The sequence below is a fragment of the Gorilla gorilla genome, chromosome 18 (genome assembly GCF_029281585.2).
Source record: "Gorilla gorilla gorilla isolate KB3781 chromosome 18, NHGRI_mGorGor1-v2.1_pri, whole genome shotgun sequence".
Taxonomy (NCBI): Eukaryota; Metazoa; Chordata; class Mammalia; order Primates; family Hominidae; genus Gorilla; species Gorilla gorilla.
The window spans coordinates 9,975,621-10,000,000 of NC_073242.2; the positions used below are offsets into that span (position 1 = coordinate 9,975,621).

The 24,380-nt window shown below is 40.2% G+C and overlaps 1 protein-coding gene across 3 annotated transcripts in view; it reads left to right on the forward strand.

Moving 5' to 3' along the window:
- RBFOX1 (RNA binding fox-1 homolog 1) overlaps window positions 1-24,380 on the forward strand; it is a 2,483,553-nt gene that overhangs the window by 1,086,915 nt on the left and 1,372,258 nt on the right. For all 3 annotated transcript variants that reach the window (XM_063699486.1, XM_019012245.4, XM_019012254.4), the window contains one exon: window positions 1,714-1,776. In XM_063699486.1, the coding sequence (XP_063555556.1) occupies window positions 1,714-1,776 (63 nt within the window). The remainder of the gene's footprint in view (window positions 1-1,713; window positions 1,777-24,380) is intronic.

The following is a 24,380-nucleotide window of genomic DNA, read 5'->3' on the forward strand; positions in this document are numbered from 1 at the left end:
ACTGGAAAGATGGATGGATGGGTAGGTGGGTGGATGGATGGGTAGTTGAATGGGGGATAGATGGATAGATAGATGGGTGGGTGGGTGGACGGATGGATGAATGGGTGGGTGGATGGATGGATGGATGGATGGATGGATAGATTGATGGGTCTATGGGTGGATAGGTGAGGGATGGGTGGGTAGATGGATGGATGGGTGAATCGGTGGATGGGCGGATGGGTGGGTGGATGGGTAGGTAGATAGGTGGATGGATGGATGGGTGGATGGGTGGGTGAGTACATGGATGGATGGATGGATGGATGGATAGATGGATGGATGGGTAGATGGATGGATGAATGAGTGCATCATTGCTGTTTGCTGACACTAGCCCATGAGATTGGTCATTTTTATTAGTTGAAAGAAATAGAAAACATCAAAATGCAAAGCAAAAGGCTATTGAAGGGTGAATACTATCACCACCATTTCAGCCACTTAATAGCTCTATCTATTCTTGGGTCTCTCTGCAGGTCACCCCTCTTTGCAATATTTTGAAGTCACTTGATGTTCTTAGGTGTTGTAATTTATCAACAAGAGGGGACTCACCAGATGTGAAGACTACACACACATATATATATATCCACATACATACACATATGTCATCTTCATTTATATGTATATCTGTATATCTATATATCTAGATATACCTAGATCACATTAGGAAAGGGGGTATATTGTCTAAACATATCTGCAAATAATGTTTAAAATTTACCTCTAAATCTTGTGAACTTTGTTGAGTCTTGGCGTAAATTGTATTGCTACTTTATAAGAGTAATTCAATTATCAGGATTCCAGAACCCTGCAAAGTAGTCCCATCTCTGCTACTTAAGTTTCTCCCCAGAGAGGAAACAAGTCAGTATCCCAACCCCCTTGGGTATAGGATGCCATAAACATCTTTCAGATCTACCAGAACTCTTGATTTTTCTGGTAGGAGATGACCTCTCTTTCAACTCACTGAACTATAGGAGATTATAATAGCCATTTGCAGTTTAGGTGATATTTGGTTTATTTAAATATCAATGAACATGAATCTCACTCCCTGTGATTGGGTGATGATAGTCATATTTATGAAATTTATTACTGCTGGGATACCTTGTATCATAATTCTACTCATTGCAAAATTAAATCATTTCCATATTTGAACTTTAAGTATCACCTGAATGCACATTGTAAAATCCTGCAGTTCTAGAGTTGAAAGGAAATTTAGAATTTATTTCATCCAAGCTAATTCCTAGGGGGAAAATCCACAATGATATATCTGAAATGTCAACCTCCAGTCTTCCCTTGAACACCTCCTGTGACAAGAACTCATGGTGTGAGAGGAGAATACAGTAGAGTACTTCCAAGCTTGGTGCTGACTTGCCCGAGTTCAAATTCAGGCTTCATGATGTACATGCATGTCTTGTGAACTGTGGGAGCTGTCAGGGCCTCAGTTTCCTCTTCTGAAATAGAGAAGATAATAACACCTTCTTTGCCAGGATCTGAGAGGATGTAATGAAAATATATCGAAGAACTGAATCATTTTCATCATCATCATCACCATCATTGCTGTTAAATTCACAATATAGTCAGAACCTATTTTGAAGGTTGGTCCATATTACTATGACAAAAAAAGTGCGGACAAAATTCAAGAATACATTTCTTGATACTAAAGTCATTCCCCCTTTTCTTCTTTAGGAAACTGGTCAAAGAACTCATGCAAGTGGAACTTACAGCTTCCTTGATCGGACTCAGCATTCAGTAAGTGCAACCCATTTTGAACATTCATTCCATAAATACATCCAAGTCTTTGATCCTGTTCTCTCTGAAAAGCTCTTTTCTGCAGGTTTGAAGTTGTTGCAAAAACTTTGCTGCCTGCCTATGTCTTTCTCTTCTGCCCTATTGTATCAGAGATGAGAAGAGGGCCTGCAAGGTAGAACCACCCTCCTTTAGCCCTCCCTCCCCAGTGAACCTGGGAAATGTGTGAGGTTATCAATGGGTTAACTGCGCCTTTATTAGCTGGGGATTAAAATAAAATGTGTTTTTGGTTTCTTTTTTTCTCCCCTAAGGTTTTCTTATCAGGAGACATTCTATCCCCCTTCTGAGTCACATGATCCTGCAAAGTAGAAAGAAATGCCAGCAAACACAGATCAGTTACCGAGACATGTATTTCTTGAGGCATTTAAGAACAGTTCATTTGCTCTTTTTGAGCTGGAATACATGACTATGATCTAAAAATTACTGCAAAAAAAAAAAAGAAATTTTGTACTTTAAGATGCTGGGGTACATTATAGAAATTTCATTTGTTTTCAGCAAGTAAGCATTTTTCCACTTTCTGCCTTTCTCATTGCATGCAATGACTTTATTTTTGGTGAAGCTAGCAGTATTTTGTCCAATTTTCTCAGCTCTCTTTTTTTATATGCATATATACTCTAGCATTTGGGGTAGCACCTTCACAAAGTCTCTGATGTCGGCCCTCCTCTGCAATAGTTTTTATGGGTGAACACCTTGTTTTAAGAAGAAATCTGTAATAATTTAATTATAAATATCAAAATTTTAAAAGGCTAGCTGAAAGAAATATTTATTTTTCAAGATGTAGCTTCCTTCATAGGAATGCAGAATTTCTTAGCAGGTTCTACTTCTGAAAGTGCTGGAGTATAATTTGATACATCAAATATCAGCCCATGTCATAAAGGAGCAGGTAGAATTGGAGGCCATGGGACTCCAGGCCTGCAAGAGGCTGATCAAAGGGAATTCTTTTGCCCTCAGTGGGATTGCAGGACTCTTTCTATTGTCCTGGAATTTGCATATTCAAATGCAGAGGGGAAGGAGGCAGAGATAGAAAGAACTAAAAAGATGGTGTATTAGCTGTTAGCTACATCAGAATGACTTAGTGTAACCCTGATCAGCTAACGCTTGTATCACACAGGAGACTAGACTCGCAGCTTTTGTTCCTAATAATAAAGGAAATTCCATCTCTAATTCCCTACATGCCACATCTATCTTTTCATGCCTTTGAAGTTCAGGCTTCAGCATTTCTTGAAAACTGGGAGGTTTTCTAAGTAAAAAGGAGGGGGCTGTTTGGCATGAAGTCTGTTCAAATCTATTTAGTGTAAAGTTAAATTTGCTTGTTACTTGATCTTTTTCTGTTTCAAGCAGCATCTTTCTCATAGATGCCTTTGTTGGTGCTTGGGTAGGGAGGGGAGGGATGGAGGACAAAAGGTTTCAAGGATGGGTTTTCAGATCATACATGACCTTCTCATTCCTCTGTCTTCTGAATATGATTGAAATTGCTGCTTCTCTGAAAGAAATTCCTGTTCCAACCCTGCATTGGGATTGAAACTTTTAACCTAAGGGAGGCTGTAGTCCCTAAGATAATTAGTACAGGGATGTAAGGGAGCTCATGTTAATTTGTCTATGGATATGGTATTTCCGTATCTACAACTGCCAACTAAAGAGAGACATTTAAAAAAAGTATTAATTTACTGCTCTAAACCAGAGAGCAGATATAATTTTTTTTTAAAGAAACCATTTTAGAAAGGAAGCAATGGCAAGATGCCTTTTTGGGGATGTTTATGGGTATTGATCCCTCTTAGTGTATCTAGTAGGTTTCCATCCTGTCCTTGGGATTGCAGCTTCTCTGATACAGCAAACCTCAATCCCCTTCCGAGACCAAGCAGTCACTTCCTCTGGAACAAACATTGAATTCTGGGACGTCGCCTGGTTATCAGGAAGGCAGATGATTTGGCATCTAAGCTGGCCACATGCCTGGGTTTTGTGTGTTCTTCACCCATAACATGTTGGGTGCATGCTGGTTGAGAAATTGCTCCAGTATCTTACAGGATTTTAGCAGGATCGATGACCTAGTAGTTGGAATTTGTACATGGCTGACACTGGGCCTGGGCTGATGTTGTGAAGAATGCTATATTTTAGTCTGAATCCGGGTTTTGATGTGTCCATTGGCTTCAGAAAATTAATTTTCATTTCCTGCTTCCAAAATTTGGTTATTCTTGTTTAGTTTTTTCCAGAATGTTTCCTTTGCATTGGGACCCTTTGGATTGCTGTTTGTTCAATAGTATATTACCTCTCATGATATCCACAGCATTTACTGTCGTGTTGGTAGACCATGAGTACTTGTTGGATATAATGATGGTCAAACAGGTACAAGAATGGAAAGCTGAATAGGTAGATGAATGCATCTTAACTCCTGATGGAGTATTGTGTAAATGGGAGAAAGATGGCATTGACATTAGACAAGAGACCAGTATGGGTGTTTCTGATGGTTGGTTTCTATTCCCCAGTACTCTTCTTCAAAGCTTTCACTTCTACTTTGACAGGTCTAGAATAACGGATTGGCCAATGCACATGATGTAAGAGAGTGAGCTCCCAGGAACCAGCATCTGTTTTCTAGCTCTCCACATCCCTTTGTTGTTATCTGTGTGCTAAGAGGAAAGCCACAGAAAGCTCATAGTAGCAGGGTCAGTGTTGGAACTTAAGCCTCAGCATGATTTTCTACAACTTGAAAATTTAACTTCCAAGAGAAGGTTTCCTTGATCTGTATTTTCCTATCAGGCTAAAAATCCCATGGCATGCTGCATCATGTTTATAATTAATTAATTGTGCAAACTTTATTTTTATGTTTGTCTTTTTCTTTGGTCTAGTGCTATCCAATACACCATGTCTGTGATTATAGGAATATTTTTTTTCGCCAAGTCTTAATAAGGTATTATTGACCAATAAGAATTGCGTCAATTTCAAAAGCATAGTCTTAATATAATTGGCTTTGGTGACTGAGAGGGTGAAGGTTGGGAGGAGGTTGAGCGTACAGAGAAGAAGAAGGTGGAGATAGAAAGAACTAAAAAGATGGTGTATTAGCTGTTAGTTATATCAGAATGACTTAGCGTAACCCTGATCAGCTGATGCTTGTATCACAGAGATTAGACTCGCAGCTTTTGTTCCTGATAATAAAGGAAATTCCATCTCTAATTCCCTACATGCCACATCTATCTTTTCCTGTCCTTGAAGCTCAGGCTTCAGCGTTTCCTGAAAACTGGGAGGTTTTGTAAGTATTGGGTAAAGAGGGCACTGCTTGGGTGATGAGTTGTTTGGGTGATGGGTGTGCCAAAACCTCAAAAATCGCCACTAAAGAACTCATCCGTGTAACCAAAAACCACCTGTACCCCTAAAAGTATTGAAATAAAAATAAAATTTAATTTTTTTAAATTGCATAGATTTAAGGTATATATGAGATGTGTTAATGTACATATACCTTGTGAAATGATTACCACAATCAAGCCACTTAACATACTTATCACCTTACATAGTTAACCCTGCTAAGAGAATAGATAAGGAATATTCTTTATCTGTGCTGTTCAGTATGGTTACCACCAGCCAGATGGAGCAAGTGAACACTTGAAATGTGACTATTACACCTGAAAACTAACTGAAAACTAAGTGTTCTTTAAAAAACTGTTATTTAAAAAAATTTGTTACTTTATTATTTTTATTATTTATGAGACAGAATCTCACTCTGTTGCCCAGGCTGGAGTGCAGTGGCACGATCTCAGCTCACTACAACCTTCACCTCCTGGGTTCAAGCGATTATCCTGCCTCAGCCTCCCAAGTAGCTGAGATTACAGGCACCCACCACCATGCCCAGCTAATTTTTGTATTTTTAGTAGAAATGGGGTTTTGCCATGTTGGCCAGGCTAGTCTCGAACTCCTGACCTCAGGTGATCCTCCTACGTCGGCCTCCCAAAGTGCTGGGATTACAGGCATGAGCCATCATGTTAAAGTAACATAAATGTGTTACTTTATTTTTAATTGACAAACAATAATTGCACATATTCATGGGGTACATAGTGATGTTTCTATACATATACTGTATAGTAATCAGGTCAGGGTAGTTAACCTATCTATCATCTCATTTCTTTGTGTCCGGAGAGTTCATTAATTTAAATTTAAGAACATGTGGCTTGTAACCTGATACTGTATTGTTGTATGGGATGGCTTTAGACTAGCAGCCTTATAAATACAGGGGCTAGGTCAGAAGTGTCCGTCCTTATACCTAGGCTGATACTTAGCTGTTATAGATCAATTAGGACTCTGACTGATAAATTGCTACTGTCTCAAGCCACAAAGTGTCCTCTATTCCCTGCTGTTCCATATGTTCTGCTTCCTTGAATTTATCCTTGATCCAGAACTAAAGGTTTAATGGTCCCCTGGGACTCTGCTCAATGCCACAGCATTCATCTATTCTAACTGGTTGGTGCCTAATGCATGCTGATTATTCAAATAGTATATCACCTCTGATTATTTCCATGGCATCTACTGTAGTGCTGGCCCATAGTTCACCATCAGTGCTTGTTGGATATAATAATGGTCAGGCAGTTAGAGGGATGGAAGAATGAAGAGATAGATAAATGCATCTCAGCTTTTGATGGGGTATTGTGTAAGTGAGAGAAATATAACATCAACATTAGATGAAAGACTGGTATGGGTCTTTCTGATGGCTGGTTTTTATTTCCTCAGTATTCGTCTTCAAAGCTTTCACTTCTACGTTGGTAGGTCTAGAATAATAGACTCCAGATCTATCACTGAATTCTAATGCCATATGCAGCACAGATTGCTATACATCTTCACTCATTTCTTTCTGTCACTTAAGGCTCCCAATGCATAACACTTGAAATCAGTCCGCGTCTCACTCATTCACCCATGGGCACCACTCTCTTCTCAGGAACCTCAGTCCCAAGTCTTAGTTACTAACGTTGTCTTGTTTTTCATCCACCACCAAATGATAAGTGAGTGTTTTATCTGTATCTTCTAAGAGACTTCTTTTCATTCCCTCTGTTGGCATATTGCTCCAGGGACTTCTTACTTAACGTATCTGGGAATTCTTTCTACGTAGTCTTCATACCTAAAGCCACCTTCCCTTGGATCCCAGCCAACAGACTGCAGGACTAATATTCTTGAAAAATGAATATCATCTAGTTGGTTGTTCAATAAGCTTGTCGTTACCTAACATTTTATCTTTTCTCCATGAATCCCTCAATACATTTTATTCCAACTGGGCAAGTTCATCTCTTGATATCTAAACATGTTTATTTCTCAGCTCCAAGCACTTGCTACACTTGGTCTCACCAGCTTGGATAGCCTTTCCTATTCTTTTAGTCTACACTTTTATATAGATCTCTGTTAAGCCCTCCTGATAATGAATTTTTCTCTGTTTATTTCAGCTACTTGATTGCCCCTTGTAGGATAAAGAAAATCCTAAGCCAATTTTCAATGTAGAAAGTTGACCCTATGATTATATTTTAGAACCTGGGTTTCAGTGGAACAGGCAGGAGTGGAACAGAGTAAGGAGGTATTGAAGGAGAAACAACAATAATTGCCTTCCAGGGAGACACAGTTCTCTCACATGCAAAATTCAGCAGATGGGTTGGAAGTGGAAGAAGTTAAAAGGCACCAGTTGGAATACAAGAGGGAGAGAGAATGAGAACAGGCAGGACCTAGGGCATTACCTTAATTCAAGGCCAAGCACAGGGTGGGTTTCATGCCAGCTGCATTTAGAGTCTGTGGTCTGGAAGGACAAACTCATCTAGATAATTCTCATTGACCATCCTATTTGCTTTGACACTTCCCTGGCCACCAACCACCCCCACATACTCTTGTTTACATTTCCCCTATGAATTATCTCTTACCTCTCCTAAGCTGCTGCATAGCAGAGCTCTTTTCTGAGCTTCCCTCTGCATATAAGGGGCAGGAACTCTGCAGATCTTTTTTGATCGAATGAGTACATGAGCATGGGAGGAAAGAGAGAGAGAAAGAGAAGGCAGAGAGAGAAAAGACAGAGAGCTAAAAGAAGAAATAACAATTCCTTCTGCTTCTTTATTGTTAGGACAGAGCAGGATAATAAAGAATGGAAGTTACAAGGAAGGTGTGTAAAGTAGTAGCATGGGTAAGGAAGAGGGAAGCCCAGGCACCACCCCACTGTCAGCCTTGTTCTTCTTCATCATCTTACCCAGTTAAAATCTGCCATGGTGCTTATGACGCTCCCTGATGACCAGTTTTACTGGGTGTGCACAGTCTGCCTTCCCCACTGGACTGGAGGAGTTCTGAGGGCATGGGGTGTGTCAGTCTTGCTTGCTTCTGTATCCTTAGCACCTGTAAAAGTGACAAGCAGGTACATATTTTGAATGAGTTGTTCATTGAGTTGAATGAATTTGTGCTGTGAATGTTGATCACACTCTTTGTACTTTTAAATTATACTTCTGTCATCCATGACTGCCGGCGGCACCCCCCATACCCCCAATCTAGATCAGTCTTTGAAAGATGAAGGGAGCAATGCTTGTGAATTGACCACACAACTGTCTTTTGAAAACATTATTTATTTGTTTATTAACTTTTAAATTTGCATAAATTTAGAGGTTGCAAGTACAGTTTCCATACATCATGGATATGTTGCATAGTAGTGAAGTCTGGGCTTTTTTTTTTTTTTTGAGATAGAGTCTCACTGTTTCACCCAGGTGGGAGTACAGTTGTGTGATATCGGCTCGCTGCAACCTACGCCTCCAAGATTCAAGCTATTCTTGTGCCTCAGCCTCTCAAGTAGCTGGTATTATAGGTGTGTGCCATCATGCTCAGCTAGTGTTTGTGTTTTTAGTAGAGAAAGGGTTTTGCCATGTTGGCCAGCCTGGTCTCAAACTCCTGACCTCAAGTGGTCTGCCCGCCTTAGCCTCCCAAAGTGCTGAGATTACAGGCATGAGCCACCATACTCAGCCAACTCTGAGCTTTTAGCGTAACCATCACCTTAATAGTATTCATTAAGTAATTTCTCATCCCTCACCTTCCTCCCACCCTCCCACCCTTCTGAGTCTCCATAGTTCATGCTCTGTGTTCACAGGTACACTTCATTTAGCTCCCATTTACAAGAACTACATAACTCTTAACAACACATTTGACCAATCTGGCTTCAGTTTCCTGATTGCAATACTGATAATGAGGAATTGAACTAGAATAGAGTGTCAATTTGTTCTCACATTGCTATAAAGAGATACCTGAGACTGGGTAATTTATAAAGAAAAGATATTTAATTGGCTCACAGAGCCACAGGCTGTACAGGAAGTATGATGCTGGCATCTGCTCAGCTTCTGGGGAGGCCTCAGGAAAGTTACAGTTATGGCAGAAGGCAAAGGGGGAGCAGGCACATCTTACATGGCCAGAGCAGGAGCAAGAGCGGGAGAGGAGGCACCACGCACTTTAAACAATCAGATGTTGTTACTACTCATTCATTGCTGCAAGGACAGTGCCAACAGGATGTTACTAAACTGTTCATGAGAAACTGCCCCCATGTTTTAATCACCTACTACCTGGCTCACTTCTGACGTTGAGGATTACAGTTCAACATGAGATTTGGGTGAGGACACATGCTCTATATCAAATGGTCTTTAACTAGGGCCCCATCTAACTTCGAATTTAGAAAACAAATGAGATATAGAAACTAGGCCACAGAAGAGAAGGTTGAAGGGAAGTATCATTACCTCAGCAAGACAGAGATGGATGAGTTATGACCAGAAGCAGTCAGTCCCTCCCTGGCCCACCTGTGTACAGAAATTAGCCCATTTTCTCTTGACAGGAGAGTGTACTATGTAGCTAAATTAGGTTTGCAACTAAATCAGTACAGACATTTTGCTTTCTCTTTGCTATAATGAGAAACTAATATTAATATAATTTGATCTACGTTCATGGGTTGTAGTAAAGAATTACAGGAAAGGTACCCAGGCATGGTGGCTCATGCTTATAAGCCCAGAACTTTGGGAGGCTGAGGTGGGAGGATCACTCGAGACTAGGAGTTTAAGACCAGCCTGGGCAACATAGTGATACCCCATCTCTACAAAAAGTGTTTAAAAAATTATCCAGGCATGGTGGTGTGCACCTATGGTCCTAGCTACTTCAGAAGCTGAGGCAGGAGGATCACATGAGCCCAGGAGTCCAAGGCTGCAGTGAGTTGATTGTGCCACTGCACACCAGCCTGGAGGCAGCAAAGCCCTGTCTGAAAAAGGAAAAGTAAACTAAGAATTATGGATAATGAAAGCAAATTTCACCTGCATTCACCTTCTATTAGCTTTAACACCTATGAGGTGAAATCTTTGTATTTATCATTATCATTCACCAGTTACCAACTGAAGAAAAACAGTAATGATATTTCTGCTGAATCCCTTCATTTAAACTAAAGAGTAGCTCTGCTTGCTGTCTCAGCTCAACGTGAGGATGTAGTGTTGTTTTCTGAAGACATTAGTGAATCTGGAATCACCTGATTCCTACTGGTGGTTCCTGTAGAAGACTATGGAAGTCACAAAGGATGAACCAAAATTTTGCTAAAATAGGCTGGTTAATACGATATGGAAACAGGAATTTGGTTTTTCCAAATTCAGGAGGCTAGAAATTTCTTCCAACTTTTGAGAAGCTCCAAAGCAAAAAAACACAAACTTTGTCCATGTATAGATAGCCAGAATGGTTTTATTTTCCTAAAATATATGCCTAGTTTCTTTTGAATTCAGGTGGTTATTTGCAGATCCTTGCTTCAGAAAATACCAGCCCAACTCCATGCCTGGCTTACAGTTGGTACACAGTAAACAGTAACAATGATTGCTGTTATTGCTGTTTAAAATAATTATGTGCTGAGAAGGGATGTCCTCTCCCACTGACTGACTTGTGTGCGTGAGTGTGTGTGTGTGTACGTGCATATGCATTGGCAGAAAATCGGTTAACTCTTATTGAACCTCAGTTCCTCTGTTTAAGGAGAATAAATTGTCTTGCAAAACTGCATGGTGGTACATTCTAGCTCAAGTTGCTATGACATTGATATGGAAGTCAACATTCTTATCTTGGTAATGCCATCATTCCTTCCTTCCTTCATTCATTCATTCATTCATAAATAGCTATGGAAAAATTTTGATTTTGGATTCTCGCTAGGTACCGAGGATATCATAGTAAACAAACAGATATGGTACTGTACACTCATGATAACATTGGAAGATAAAACTTTAAAGTAAATAAAATAATCCATGTGAGATTAACTATCACTGACTAGCCAATACCAGGGAGGGCTCAGGAATGTAAGGATGTGATTAGTTTGACCAGATGTGAGAGAGGACCAAGGAGTGTCCTAGATACAAGTACTTTCTTCTCTTTCTTTGTCCCAGCCCAGATTTTCTCCTTTCTAATCTAGCTGGCTTTCTTCATCCTTCTCAGAGGACATTGTCCTCTCAGGGTTGTTTCCTCTCCCAGCAATGACCATTTACGCTTCACAGGGACAGACTCTCCCACCAAGTCCATAAACCTGCACTCTGTGCAGAATCAATGCCCATTTACAGCTGCTAATGCATTAATAACAGAAACGTCCGTGGCCATGACCTACCTGAGTCATTACACACTAATCATAGGAGGCAATTTCAAGCAGATTGACTAGTGATCGGTGTCCTCCCTGACGTCCAGGCAGGAGGACACACGACTGCCTTCACAATCCCGGAGCAGATGGCTCGAGAGCATAATCACACACTACAGCCGGTGCACGTCTGGCTACAGGAAGGGAAATCTCCATGTCTTGCATGCAGAGCTGGGCTTTCTCGCCTGGAGGCTATGCTCCAAATGCTCGTCTTTCATTTTGGAACAGAATCCACATCTCAGTGACCTTCTTTGTGCTCGTTTTAAACTTATCACACAGACAGCTCTCTGAAGACATGGAGGAAATGAGATTCGCCTGCACCTGAATGGCTCTAACATGCACCACTGTCCACAAGCCACTGTCATTCCTTCTCCACTTTCCTCTGCAATCCCAGTCCAGATGTATGGTCCAAAGCTGTGGTCATCATGGGCTTGTGATTTGTGTTATTATTTCTTCCCTGAAGCTGCTTGAGCATTGTTTTTTATTCATGTTGCTCTCTCATTCCCTGTGATCATCATTATAATGGCCACACAATATAACATCAGGATGATGTTTTTCCGCTTTATCTTAGAATATCTAGTAGGTTTCTGCTTTTCTCACTAATACCAGAATCACTAGAGTTAATTACTTAGCACCTATAGAGTTTTCATCTTTGGGATAAGTGCCTGAGAAGTATAAGTCAAAGGATAGAAGCATCTTTATGACTTTGGATATATTTTTCTAACTCATTTTTAAATGGATTTGCTCATTTACAGTCAGTTCGTTGTATTTTGGGCTTTCTGCTCTTAGCTGCCTATTGTTTATTTGCCCATAATGAGGACTCAGATTATATTTAAGAGGAACTAGGCAATGACTTTGCAATTAGGAGTCAAATAGAATCTATACCTTCAAGAAACAGAATAGAGAGGGAATCTTGGTTAGAAAATAACTCATTGCTCTATAACATGATAATGTCCAAGAAAAGAAAAAGGAGTTTCAGAATACATAGATTCTGGTGCTAGACATGATTTCTGATACAGATTCAAGGCAGGAGCCTCTCTTCTTGACTGATCTGAGATGAATGCCATGTTATTTCTTGACAAAGGTTAGGAAATGAGGGGTCTAATGGCTCTTCAATCCCGTGGATTACTGTTCTATCCATAAATTCATGTATAAGAACTTTGTTGCATGCACCGTGGTCCCAGTCCGGTTTTATGGGGCGTACACTCGGAAGACAGCTTCTGAAAATTATCTGGGTGGAAATGTATAAAGGTTGTGCATTGTCAATTTGCAATTGCAAAAATCTGGAACCAGCCCTAATGCCCATCAATCAATGAGTGGACAAAGAAACTGTGACACAAACACACACAATGGAATACTACTCAGCCATAAAAAGAAATGAATTAATGGCTTTTTCAGCAACCTGAATGGGATTGGAGACTATTATCCTAAGGAAGGGAAAACAAAATATCATATGTTCTGACTCATAAGTGGGAGCTAAGCTATGAGAATGCAAAGGCATAAGAGTGATGCAAGGGACTTTGGGTACTGGAGGGGAAAGGGTGGGAGGGGGATGAGGGATAAAAGACTACAAACTGGGTTCAGTGTATACTCCTCGGGTGATGGGTGCACCAAAATCTCACAGATCACCACTAAAGAACTTATTCATATAACAAAATGCCACCTGTTCCCCCAAAAAACCTATGGAAATAATTTTTTTTAATGTTGTGCATTGTGAGGCCAAATAAGCTAGGATTATTTTTGGGTGTATATGCTCAATAGACCCAACAGGTCACATCTAGTAGTTCATTAAGATTCAAATAAACAAAGCAGCAGTCCCAGTAGAAAATGCACAGCCTTGGAGACAACCAAATGAGGATTCAAATCTTGGCTCTCTATTCACTATGTAGGCAAAGTAGGAAAGTTACTTAATCCTTCTCAGCTCCAGTTTCATCTTCTCTCGTGAGGATGACAATAGGAACCCATAGGTCTCTTGTGAAGATTAAATAAAAATTCCTTTTTGGGAGGAGGGTATGCCTGTTAGGGATAAACCTTTTACTATAGAGAATGGGACCCAGGGAGTATAGCTTGGGCAGTGATCATTTCAGCAAAAGGGAGTCATGATTACTGCTCTGCTGAGTTAAAGAAAACCTTGTGCTCTGATAAGGAAGAAGAGAGAAGAGAGAAAATGAAAGGTAAGGATCCAACCAACAAGTGGGTGGGAATCAGATGTCTATGTGAAAGAAAGAGTCCCTAGGAAATCAGCAGCTGGTTCTGAAGTTCAATTTGAAGTGGTTTGCTGTGTGGTAAACCAATCCCCCCGACTCTGTGTGCCCTTTTCTACCCTTCCTCCTGAAGTTAATCTTTCCTTTCAAAACTCATACTCAGTGGTTTGAGAGTGATCATGGATGGAAGTTATTTGAAGTGCTGAATTCCTACCTGACTCCATGAAGTGGAAAGCAGGTGTTGTTCCTAGTAATTCTTAAGATAACAGCTAACATGGTGGAAGTTTTGCTTATGGGCCAGGCTGTGTACTAAAGTTTACAAGCATCACCTCATTTCATCCTTATAATGACTGAGTGAGATAGGTTTTGCTAATTATTACTCTTCTACAGATGAGAAAACTGGAACTGGAAGAGGATACATAGATTGCTTAAAGTTAGACAGCATGCAAAAGCTGGAGCTGAGTTTGAATTCCACCCATCTCAACTGTGGAGTCTACACTCTTGACCACTATACTAAACTCTTTCTATATGCAGAACTCTGAGACAAAAGTGCTAGTGGGACTGTAAGTCTCATCAAAGAAATAGTGACAAAGGCGATTGTCTTCATCAGGAGGTGGCCTTGAGGATTCTGGTGCCTGGAGACCTCAGCTAATGTCTGGGTTATATTTACAACTCCACTTCTTCAAAAGATGGATGAAGGCCAGGCATGGTGGCCCATGCCTGTAATCCCAGCACTTTGGGAGGCCAAAACAGGTGGATCATTTGAGGTCAGGAGTTCAAGACCAGCCAAGCCAACATGGTCAAACCATGTTGCTTCTAAAAATACAAAAAGAAAAATTAACTGGGAATAGTGTCACACACCTGTAATTCCAGCTACTTGGGAGGCTGAGGTAGGAGAATCACTTGAACCCAGGAGACAGAGGTTGCAGTGAGCCCAGATCACATGACTGCACTCCAGCCTGGGTGATAGAAGTGAGACTCTGTCTCAAACAAATAACAACAACAAAAACAAAATCAAAAATCACAAGGTGGATGAAGTTGATGACTGGTATGATTTTAAAAATATTGACTTCTACTGTGTAGCTTTCCTTCCTCTTTCCCTTCTTCCCCGTGCAAAGAAAGATGAAGAACATGAGCACACTGTACAATAATGTATGTCTGTAGTTTAATACTACATGTCTGTAGTTTAATACTTAGTATGCAAATATTCTAATAAAAAAGTCATAAGGATAGGGAAGTAAAGGAAGGAGAACTATTCTAAAGTTTAAAAATACCTTATTATTCAAAGCACATGGTCTTACTCCTGCTTAGTGGTGGCTGAAACAGATTGCAAGCTCCTTTCCTAAGGCTGACTCTGCAAACATGAGGTTTTGAAGAACTTGAAGGTTTCACACCTGCACAAAGGCTCCCAAGAAGCCTTGCACAGCAGCCCTCGTAGTACTGAGCTCAAAGTCACTGACAATTCTGTTCAAACCCTCTAGTCCCCACTATGAAGGCTTTGAAAAGGGATATGGTGAAAGGTGAGGAATCAGAATAGGGCCCCTAGCATTCCTGTGATGCTCTTCCTCATCTCTTCCTTACTGGAATTGCTCTCTCACTATATCAAGCAGGGAACTGCAGCAATTCATTCGTTCAACAAGTACATAGTGAGTGCTCTTCTATGCTAGGCATGTGCTAGCCACGAGAGACCCAGTGGGAAAACCAGACACCCATGCTGCCTAGACTCAGGGGTCTTACTTTCTCCAGAGGAAACAAATATTAGATAAGTAACTGTATAATAAAATAGTATAATTACAAATCACAGTGAGTGCTGCAAGGTAAACACACCAGTGTGTGATAAGAATGTATGCAATGTGTGGCCATTTAATGTAGGTGATCAAGGAAGTGATATTTAAGTGGAGACATTCTAGGGCAAATTCTCTGGGAGAGGAGCAAGACTTTGATGCTTTTGGGGAATTAAAGGATGGTATGGTTAGAACAGAATCCTAGAAGGGGACATAGGATGGAATTGAAAGAGCAGATATGAGAGAGATTACCATCAAGGTACAGACTTCAGATTTTATCCTAAGTGCCTTGGGCAGCTCTTAAGGGATCTGAAAAAGTAAGGAAGTTAGTAATACTTGTGTTTTTAAGAAAGTATTGATCTAGCTACTGTGTTGAAGAAGGCTTGAAGAGGAGGCAAAAAGAACAGTTAAGTGGGTTATTGAAATAGTCTGAGGCCAAGCCCAGTGGTTCACACGTGTAATCCCAGCACTTTGGGAGGCCAAGGCAGGTGGATGTGGTCAGGAATTTGAGACCAGACTGATCAACATGGTGAAATCCCATCTCCAATAAAAGTACAAAAAATTAGCTAGGCATGCTGGTGCATGCCTGTAGTCCCAGCTACTGGGGAGACTGAGGCAGGAGAATCATTTGAGCCCGGGAGGTGGAGGTTGCAGTGAGCCAAGTTCGCACCACTGCACTTCATCCTGGGTGACAGAATGAAGAAAAAAACTCTGGGAGGGAAGGATGACATTGGCTTGGAATAGGGGTGAGTTGTGGGAATGGAAATAAATGGAAGGATCCTCCATTTTCTGTTTCTCTCTCTCTCTCTCTCTCTCTCTCCCTCTCTCTATATATATATATATATGTGTGTGTGTGTGTGTATATATATATGTATATATATATATATATAATCTATCTGTTAATCTATCTTCTGTTTTCTATTCAATGTTGCATAAATCTCAACCATTTGCTCAATTCTCTGGTGCATCAGAGAGTGCCACCAGTATGTCCTAAGTCCTGTAGAAATCATGCAATTTTTTTGGTTTTACCTTTTTTTTTAAAAAAAATCGTATTTATTTGTGTATTGCCCTGGAAATGTACAAATAGTTTCTTCTTCCCCTATTAAAGTTTGCTTGGTGGGGTCTTGCTGGTTCCTGAGTTTGCCTTGGCTGCCATCTTCCACCCTACCTAGGATGACAGCATTTGTTTCACATAAGTTTCTCATGCATGAGAGGCTGACATTCTTAATAGTTCTGTCACTCCTGTTACAACAGGCTGCTGAAAAGAAACAAGTGATGCCTGCAGGAGATAGGGCTGTCTTAGCGGTTTGTGTAACACCAATGGGGTGTGAGGTAGCAGGAAAATAATTAGTTTAGTTAGATGTAAATGGAAGACGAATGAAGAAAGTGCTAATATGTGGATGCCTGGGAGAAGGGGTGGCCTGCCTCATTTGAGGTTTGAGGAAGAATAATTGAATGAATAGCTATGAAAATGAAAGCAATATTAAGAGACTTGTATGGCAACGTAGAAGGCGGGAAGAGCTAAATTCAATCAACCAGCATTTACTGAGTGTTTATTATGTACCTGTCACTGTGTGAGGCATTTTAGCTACACTGGAGGGAAAAAAATAATGGTAAGACATAAATAAGACTTTAGAATCTCCGTGGAAGTCAAAATTTCAGAACATATGAATGCACAAACAGATATTAGAAAGGTTGAATAGCAATTGTAAGCTACATTAATAGGCAAAACTATTAGGGATGGCAGGAATAATGTTGAATATAGGAGACATGACTGACTGTGACGATAGTTAGTTGATTTAAATTCTCAGCACATTACTTCTTTCCTTCATAAAATGTTCATGTCACAGCATAGCGTGTTATTATATCTTCACACACACACATGCACACACATACACATACACATCTGGTCAAGGCTTGTGAGGCCACATTAGGGGTTCTGGGAACAGGAAGGTGGTGGAGAAAAATTCCCTCTCCTAATCATTTAGTGTATAGGAGTCTACTGTTTTAGTGAATAGTTCAGAGAACTTAAAGGTGTTCAGAGAAGAGAAAGTCAGCATAAACCATGCCATGGACTAGAAGGGTAGATGACAGGTGTTGGAAAACATGTAGAGATGAATCCTTCATTGATGATGCCCATCTCTTATGAAAGTTATAGAACATAGATAATCAATATATTAGCTACACCTTACAGAACATGGGCCATTGTAACAGATCATAATCATTATTTAATATCTTATTGAGAGTTTTGACTGTATTTTATTATTGATCCAATGTCATGTTTTGATGTCCTTGACATGTGACATTCTTTTTTTTTCTTTTTTGAGACATCATCTTGCTCTGCCACCTAGGCTGGAGTGCGGTGGCATGATCTCCCCTCAATGCAGCCTCTGTCTCCTGGGCTCAAGAAATTCTCCTGACTCAGCCTCCCGAGTAGCTGGGACTACAGTCATGTGCCACCATGCCCAGCTGATTTTTGTTTTGTGTTTTTCATAGTGACAGGGTTTTGCCGTATTGGCCAGGCCGGTCTTGAACTCCTGAGCTCAGGTGATCCACATGTCTCAGCATCCCAAAGCGCTGGGATGACAGGTGTGAGCCACTGCGCCCAGCCAGACATTCTTTCCTTTGCTATACTCTTTCATATTGTTTAAAGCTGTTTTGTTCTTTGGATCTGATAGTTCTGTTGTTTTAGTCCTGAGATTTCTCCATTTCTTTTCTGCTTTCTGTTCAGTGTTTTTTCAAATCTCCCTTTGTCATCATAGCTTCTCTTTGCCTCACATTCTTTTATATCACTTGTCAAATTTCTCATCAGCTTTTCATCCTTGATTTTTCAGAGTTTGGTTTATGAAGTGGTCCAGTCATTTCTATACCTCTGAAAAACTCTTAAAATTAAAAAAAATATATCAGAAATGGATACAGGCTTATTTTCGTGGGTGGACTTAAGTTTAGAATAGGTGGCATATGTTTAAGTTTTTAGATCACAGACATTAGGAATTGGCTTTTAAAAGATGTTACATCAATGAATGGTTAGAAAGCAGTAACTAACATCTTTTCTACAAAGATATTTGTCATCTGTCAGATTTATTTATCAGTTAATAATAAAGTGATTTTTCATATCACTAGATGATTTTCTACTGCCTCATTAGTTGAAGAAATCAAAAGAAAGCCACCCTATGCTAACTCATAGAAGGGCATAACTATTTAGTACCCCGAGGGCCAAAGAACAATTAAAGTGAATTAAATTTTTTTTTTTTTGGTGGGGGTAGAGGGGAGCAGGAAACAGAATGACTAGACTCTGAAGGATTTTTCTAGAGAAATATTTTAACCACTGAGTAAATTTTCCTTGATTAAAGAAGGAAATAACAACTTGGAGAGGAAATCTAAGTATTACTTTAGGGTTATTGAGAGATGCCGGCTAGTGGTGTTTGGAAAGATAAGGACAACTTGTCAGCCACTCCACAGAGAAGTAGTTTTATTAAAAGTCAATGAAAGTGGCCGGGTGCAGTGGCTCATGCCTGTAATCCTAGCGCTTTGGGAGGCTGAGGTGGGCAGATTTCCTGAGCTCTGGAGTTTGAGACTAGCCTGGGTAACATGGTGAAACCCCATCTCTACTAAAATACAAAAAATTAGCCAGGCATGTTGGTGTGCGCCTGTAGTCCCAGCTACTCAGGAAGCTGAAGCAGGAGAATTGCTTGAACCCGGGAGGTCTAGGTTGCAGTGAGCCGAGATCATGCCACTGCACTCCAGCCTGGACAACAGAGCAAGACAGCATCTCAAAAAAAAAAAAAATCAAAGAAATATGCTAGAATGGTCATTATATATTGAGAAATAAGATTCAATATCCCATAGATTTAGGCACTCTTACATCTGTGTATCTGGATTGGGTCATAGGGACTTTTATTCCAGGCTGAGTGAAATAAGACAGAGGACAGGCAAGTAGATTTCTTCTTGCTTGCCAGTTCTCATTCGCAGAGGATCCCTGTAGTTCTGTTGAGAATTCATTGGAACTCAGCCGGAAAGTGCTGTGATTGATTAGCAATGTCTTCCATGGGTACAGGAAGGGGAGGTGGTAGGTAACGTATATACCAGGTTTTGCCATTCTGCTCTAGACAGAAGAAACTTTTCCCCTGTGGTCAAAGAGGGAGAGATATTTGCTTCTGGATACTGGATCTACTTGGGTTGGTGAATGCATTTTAAAATGACCTGGTTTCATATTACTGTCAAGCAAGAGAGAACAGTGTCATCCTATAATGTCAGGAGTAATGTTACAGTTCAGTTGGGAATACCTATTATGCCTGTTAGTATTTCTAACTAAATCCCCTTTCAATGTGATAGTTTAATTGTAGGAAAATTTTTCTGCAGTTTTGTTTAGGGAATACTGTTTGCTTAGCGCTTAATCCATTTATATTATTGGATTCTGTTGCAAATGACACTCACATTGGAATGTGTGTTAGACACATAAGGCAGACGGGAAGATGGTTCCATTCATTTCAGAGAAATGGGAGGCAAAAGTGAGTAGGATGGCTTTGAAGGTGGTGGTCTTATGTTTGAATGTGCATCAGGCCCCAGGTGGTAGGTCTTGGTACTGCATGCTGCTTTATTCATGCATCTCTCTAAACAAATATGTCCTCAGAGAAGAGAGCCAGGAGAGGGAGGAAGTTCTAGAAATGTGCTATTGGTAAATATACCTAAAGACAGTGGCATTTCTTTAACCCTGTTCATCATAATGAGAAATGCAGTGAATATGAAAATAAAAAATCAGGCCGGGCGCGGTAGTTCACGCCTGTAATCCCAGCACTTTGGGAGGCCGAGGCTGGTGGATCACGAGGTCAAGAGATTGAGACCCTCCTGGCCAACATGGTGAAACCTCGTCTCTACTAAAAATACAAAAATTAGCTGGGTGTGTTGACGCGCGCCTGTAACCCCAGCTACTTGGGAGGCTGAAGCAGGAGAATCGGTTGAACCTGGGAGCTGGAGATTGCAGTAAGCTGAGATCGCACCACTACAGTCCAGCCTGGGGGATACCGCAAGACTGTCTCCAAAAAAAAAAAAAAAAGAAAAGAAAAAATAAAACAAAAAAATGGAAAATCTGTAGTGAAGTCAGAGAACCTGCATTGTGATATTTTCTATGTCCATATGTCCATCATTGTTCTCCAGGTATTGCCTGGTTTTCCAGCCTCACCGTAGGCAGTGGGTGAGACACGCAGCATGATGGGAGAATGAAGCCCATTCATAGTGGAATCAAGCCCCCATCTTTGAACTCAGTCTCTGACCTTGGCAGCTTCTTGACGCTGTGAGCCTTGGTTTCCTCTTTTGGTAAATGGACCAACAAATGGATACTTGCAAATAAGAAGGCTTAAATAACTGTGATATATATATATGTATATACACATATATACACATATGCATATATATACACACATATATATACATATACATATATACATATACATATATACACATATACATACATACATATACATAAATATACATATATACATATACCTATATATACACATATACATATATATACATATACACATACACATATACATATATATACATATACACATATACATATATATACACATATACATATATATATATATATATTTTTTTTTTTTTTTTGAGGTGGAGTCTCGCTCTGTCGCCCAGGCTGGAGTGCTGTGGCGCGATCTCGGCTCACTGCAAGCTCCGCCTCCCAGGTTCACGCCATTCTGCCTCAGCCTACCGTGTAGCTGGGACTATAGGCGCCCACCACCACGCCTGGCTAATTTTTTGTATTTTTAGTAGAGACGGGGAACTGTGATTTATTTTTAGTCTCAGTTGAAATGGGGACCCTATGGCTCTGAGAAGTCAAGACCCACTGGTAAGTAAATGTCAGAGCTAGCTTTGAACTTCCGCATTCTTCCTACAGAGCTGATATCTCTTGATGTGCTGTAGAGAGGGCTGGATTTATAATCTAGAGAGGGCTGGATGTTGATTCTAAAACTAGTGCTTCAGTTCCAGCCTCATCACACACCACCCGGGAGAACTTTGCCAGTTGTCAACTTCCTTGGCCTCTGTCTCCTCATCTCTGAAAGCCATAAGATTCTCTAAAGAGGTGGGGTGGAAATTGGATGAGATGATAGATGCGGAGACAGTTTGCACAGCAGGACAGGCTATGCAGTGGGAAAGTACCACTGTAAGGAAGACTGGATGTATAGTTGCAGAAGGTCAAAGAAGACAGAAAATCCTTTAACACCTGAGTGAAAACGATCCATGACAAATGAAGTTACTTCATTTACAAAGAGCCTAGTCAGAGTTTTATCATATTCAAGAAATATCATTTATTGGCAATCTACTATCTGCAAAATCACTGTTCGAGTTTTTCTTTGTGATCCAGAGCAGTTTACATTGCAACCCTTATTCTAAAGGAACTCAAAATGGCATTGAGGAAAGCATTTTTCAATCTGACCCATTTTTTGGAACCCAAGAGTTCAGAGCACTTTATATTACTCGACAGTTTATTTCCATGGAGGGAGTCTATAAATGCTTTATATTTATCCATGTTATGAATTAATGCATTTCTGAAGAAATCCACCCACCATGTGGCATGTTGATTCCCATTTTCTCTCATTTCCCCCAAAACACCAAAGAAGGAGGGCCCTATGAGGTTCAATGGTCTCCTTTAATGGTGCATTTAAAGTCGACATGCTGATGCCAAGTCTTTCTGTATTGTGCCGTCCCAACAGGGATGGCTTCTTAGCAGCGAATCTGGGATGAGTAATTTGAATCACCGCCATCCACCTGAAAAGCCAAAGTTGTTCCAGGATAACCCAAACCAGAACAAACCTAAAATGTTTGCAGGTGAAAGAACGAGAATACGAATATATGTTGTGGGCTGGGAGAGCCAAAATGGCAAAGGAGTGGAAATAAATTAATGCGGGGAAATGATTGGTGTGGAAGTAAGTCTCTAAATTGTACACCTGGATGCCACATTCTTACAAGCAGCCCAGTAGAGGCAGATACATAGGCTACAAAGACACATGCTGTCAAGCAGCAAGTACTACTTATTGTCTCTGTTTTCTCTCTAATTGATACATGTCTTAGGAAAGCTTAGGTAATCACTTGGTAAAACGCATCTTTATAAGACCATCTCTGTAAAAAAAAATAAAAGTATTAAAGTGACAGTGGCACAGAGAATCATAAGAAAATTTTTCCACGTTGAGACGAATCCTCCTGCCTCTTTTTGAGAATTCCTCCAAAGATATCCTGTATGTCTGCCTTGTGAGAAAACACCCCCTTGGGTACCAACTGGTCAATATCAGGAAGGCGGCATGCTCATATCTCAGTCCCAATGCATGCCAAATCACTAAGTGGATGGCATTTTCACAAAGTCAGAAAAGCGACAGTTTTATTCTCAAGGTTTTGTTACTATGTTTCATGATGTGCAAGCAATACTTTGGACAGTTTTATCCAGATGGTTTTGTCCAGGTAATTTTTGTCTGCAATATGTGAAATACGTGATATTCTACTATCAGATACTTTTGATTACTGTTTTTTAGTGGTGAGAATAAAAAGATACCTTCATTTTCCATTAAGTATTATATTTTATGAATATTTTCCCCACCTCTTCACTTGAATACCTTCCCAGTCCAACACACAAACCTACACCTGTATTCCTTTTGATCCATAATTATAAGCTTTTGAAGGGATTATATCAAGATTACCTATTTTTAATACCATGTTAATAATTAGACAACTTGCCAATGTTGAAGTTTGTTAAGGTCCTCTCCATCACAATTCCTGAGCTAATTGCTAGAGTATCAGTCAGTAGGTTCTAAAGCAAAAACTCTGGGGGTGTGCCTAGATGGAAATCTGAATTTTTAATAGGCAGATGAGTTGATCTTTATTAATAGTAGTTTGAAAACTAACACAGTTCAAGCAAAAGCAAATTCTCATACAATTGAGCACTGGGACTAAAATATTTTTTTAAAAACTTGGTCACTGGATGAAATCTAAGTTCTTGGGTTTCTCTTAAAGAGTACTTTAAAGGTTAGAAATCCCCAACAGAGGCTACCTGGTTATGGAATTCCAAATTCATTCCTCTTCTAAGACATACAATAGCCCTCAAGAGAACTGAAAAAGTTAGTTCTTCTTCAAAGAGTGCATGTTTAACCAAGTTCTCAAACCAGGTGACCATTATTATTGTTTATGTTCACTTTCAAAAGCACAGAACAATTTGAACCTGTAGAAATGTATCCAAAGGAACTTAATCTTTTATTTTGTGGTAGGTACACAATAAAAGTTTTCTTCATTGAATGTATTAGTCAAGAACTCATTCTCATAATGCAGGAGAATGAAATGGGAAGGGGTGAGGGGTGGCATAGCTCTAGGAGACTGGCATGATTACAGATTTGGGTAATTCCCAGGATCCAGTAGCCTGGGGTAGACTTAGACAATTAGATAGAAGGATCAGGAGTGGAATGGAATATGGCAAGAAATGTATGTGCATGCAGTGAAAGATGGCAAAAACAAAACCCATTGATTCATTAAATGAATATTTTATGGAATACTTACTGTATGCCAGGCACTGTGCTGCTGAGGAAGGCCAAGTTGACAGAGTAACTGGCCATCCCAGGATTTCCACAATTGAGGAGTGTCCTTAGAGGTGGGACTTTCATACTAAAGCCAGGGAAATGCCAAGCAACCCAACCTGAGTCAATCACCTTGAACTTGAAGAAGTGCTGTGATTTTAATAGGTTTGTTGCCTGATGTGGGCAGCAAGTCAATAGGAGACACTGGGTTACAGCAGAGAAAGTGGTTTAATTATGGGGCTGCTGAACGAGGAGCAGCAAACATCAAATCCATCTCCCGGAGGAGCTGAGGGCTAGGGTTCTTGGAGAGGGCTAACATGTGGAGAGGATTCATTGATCAAAGAGTTCATCG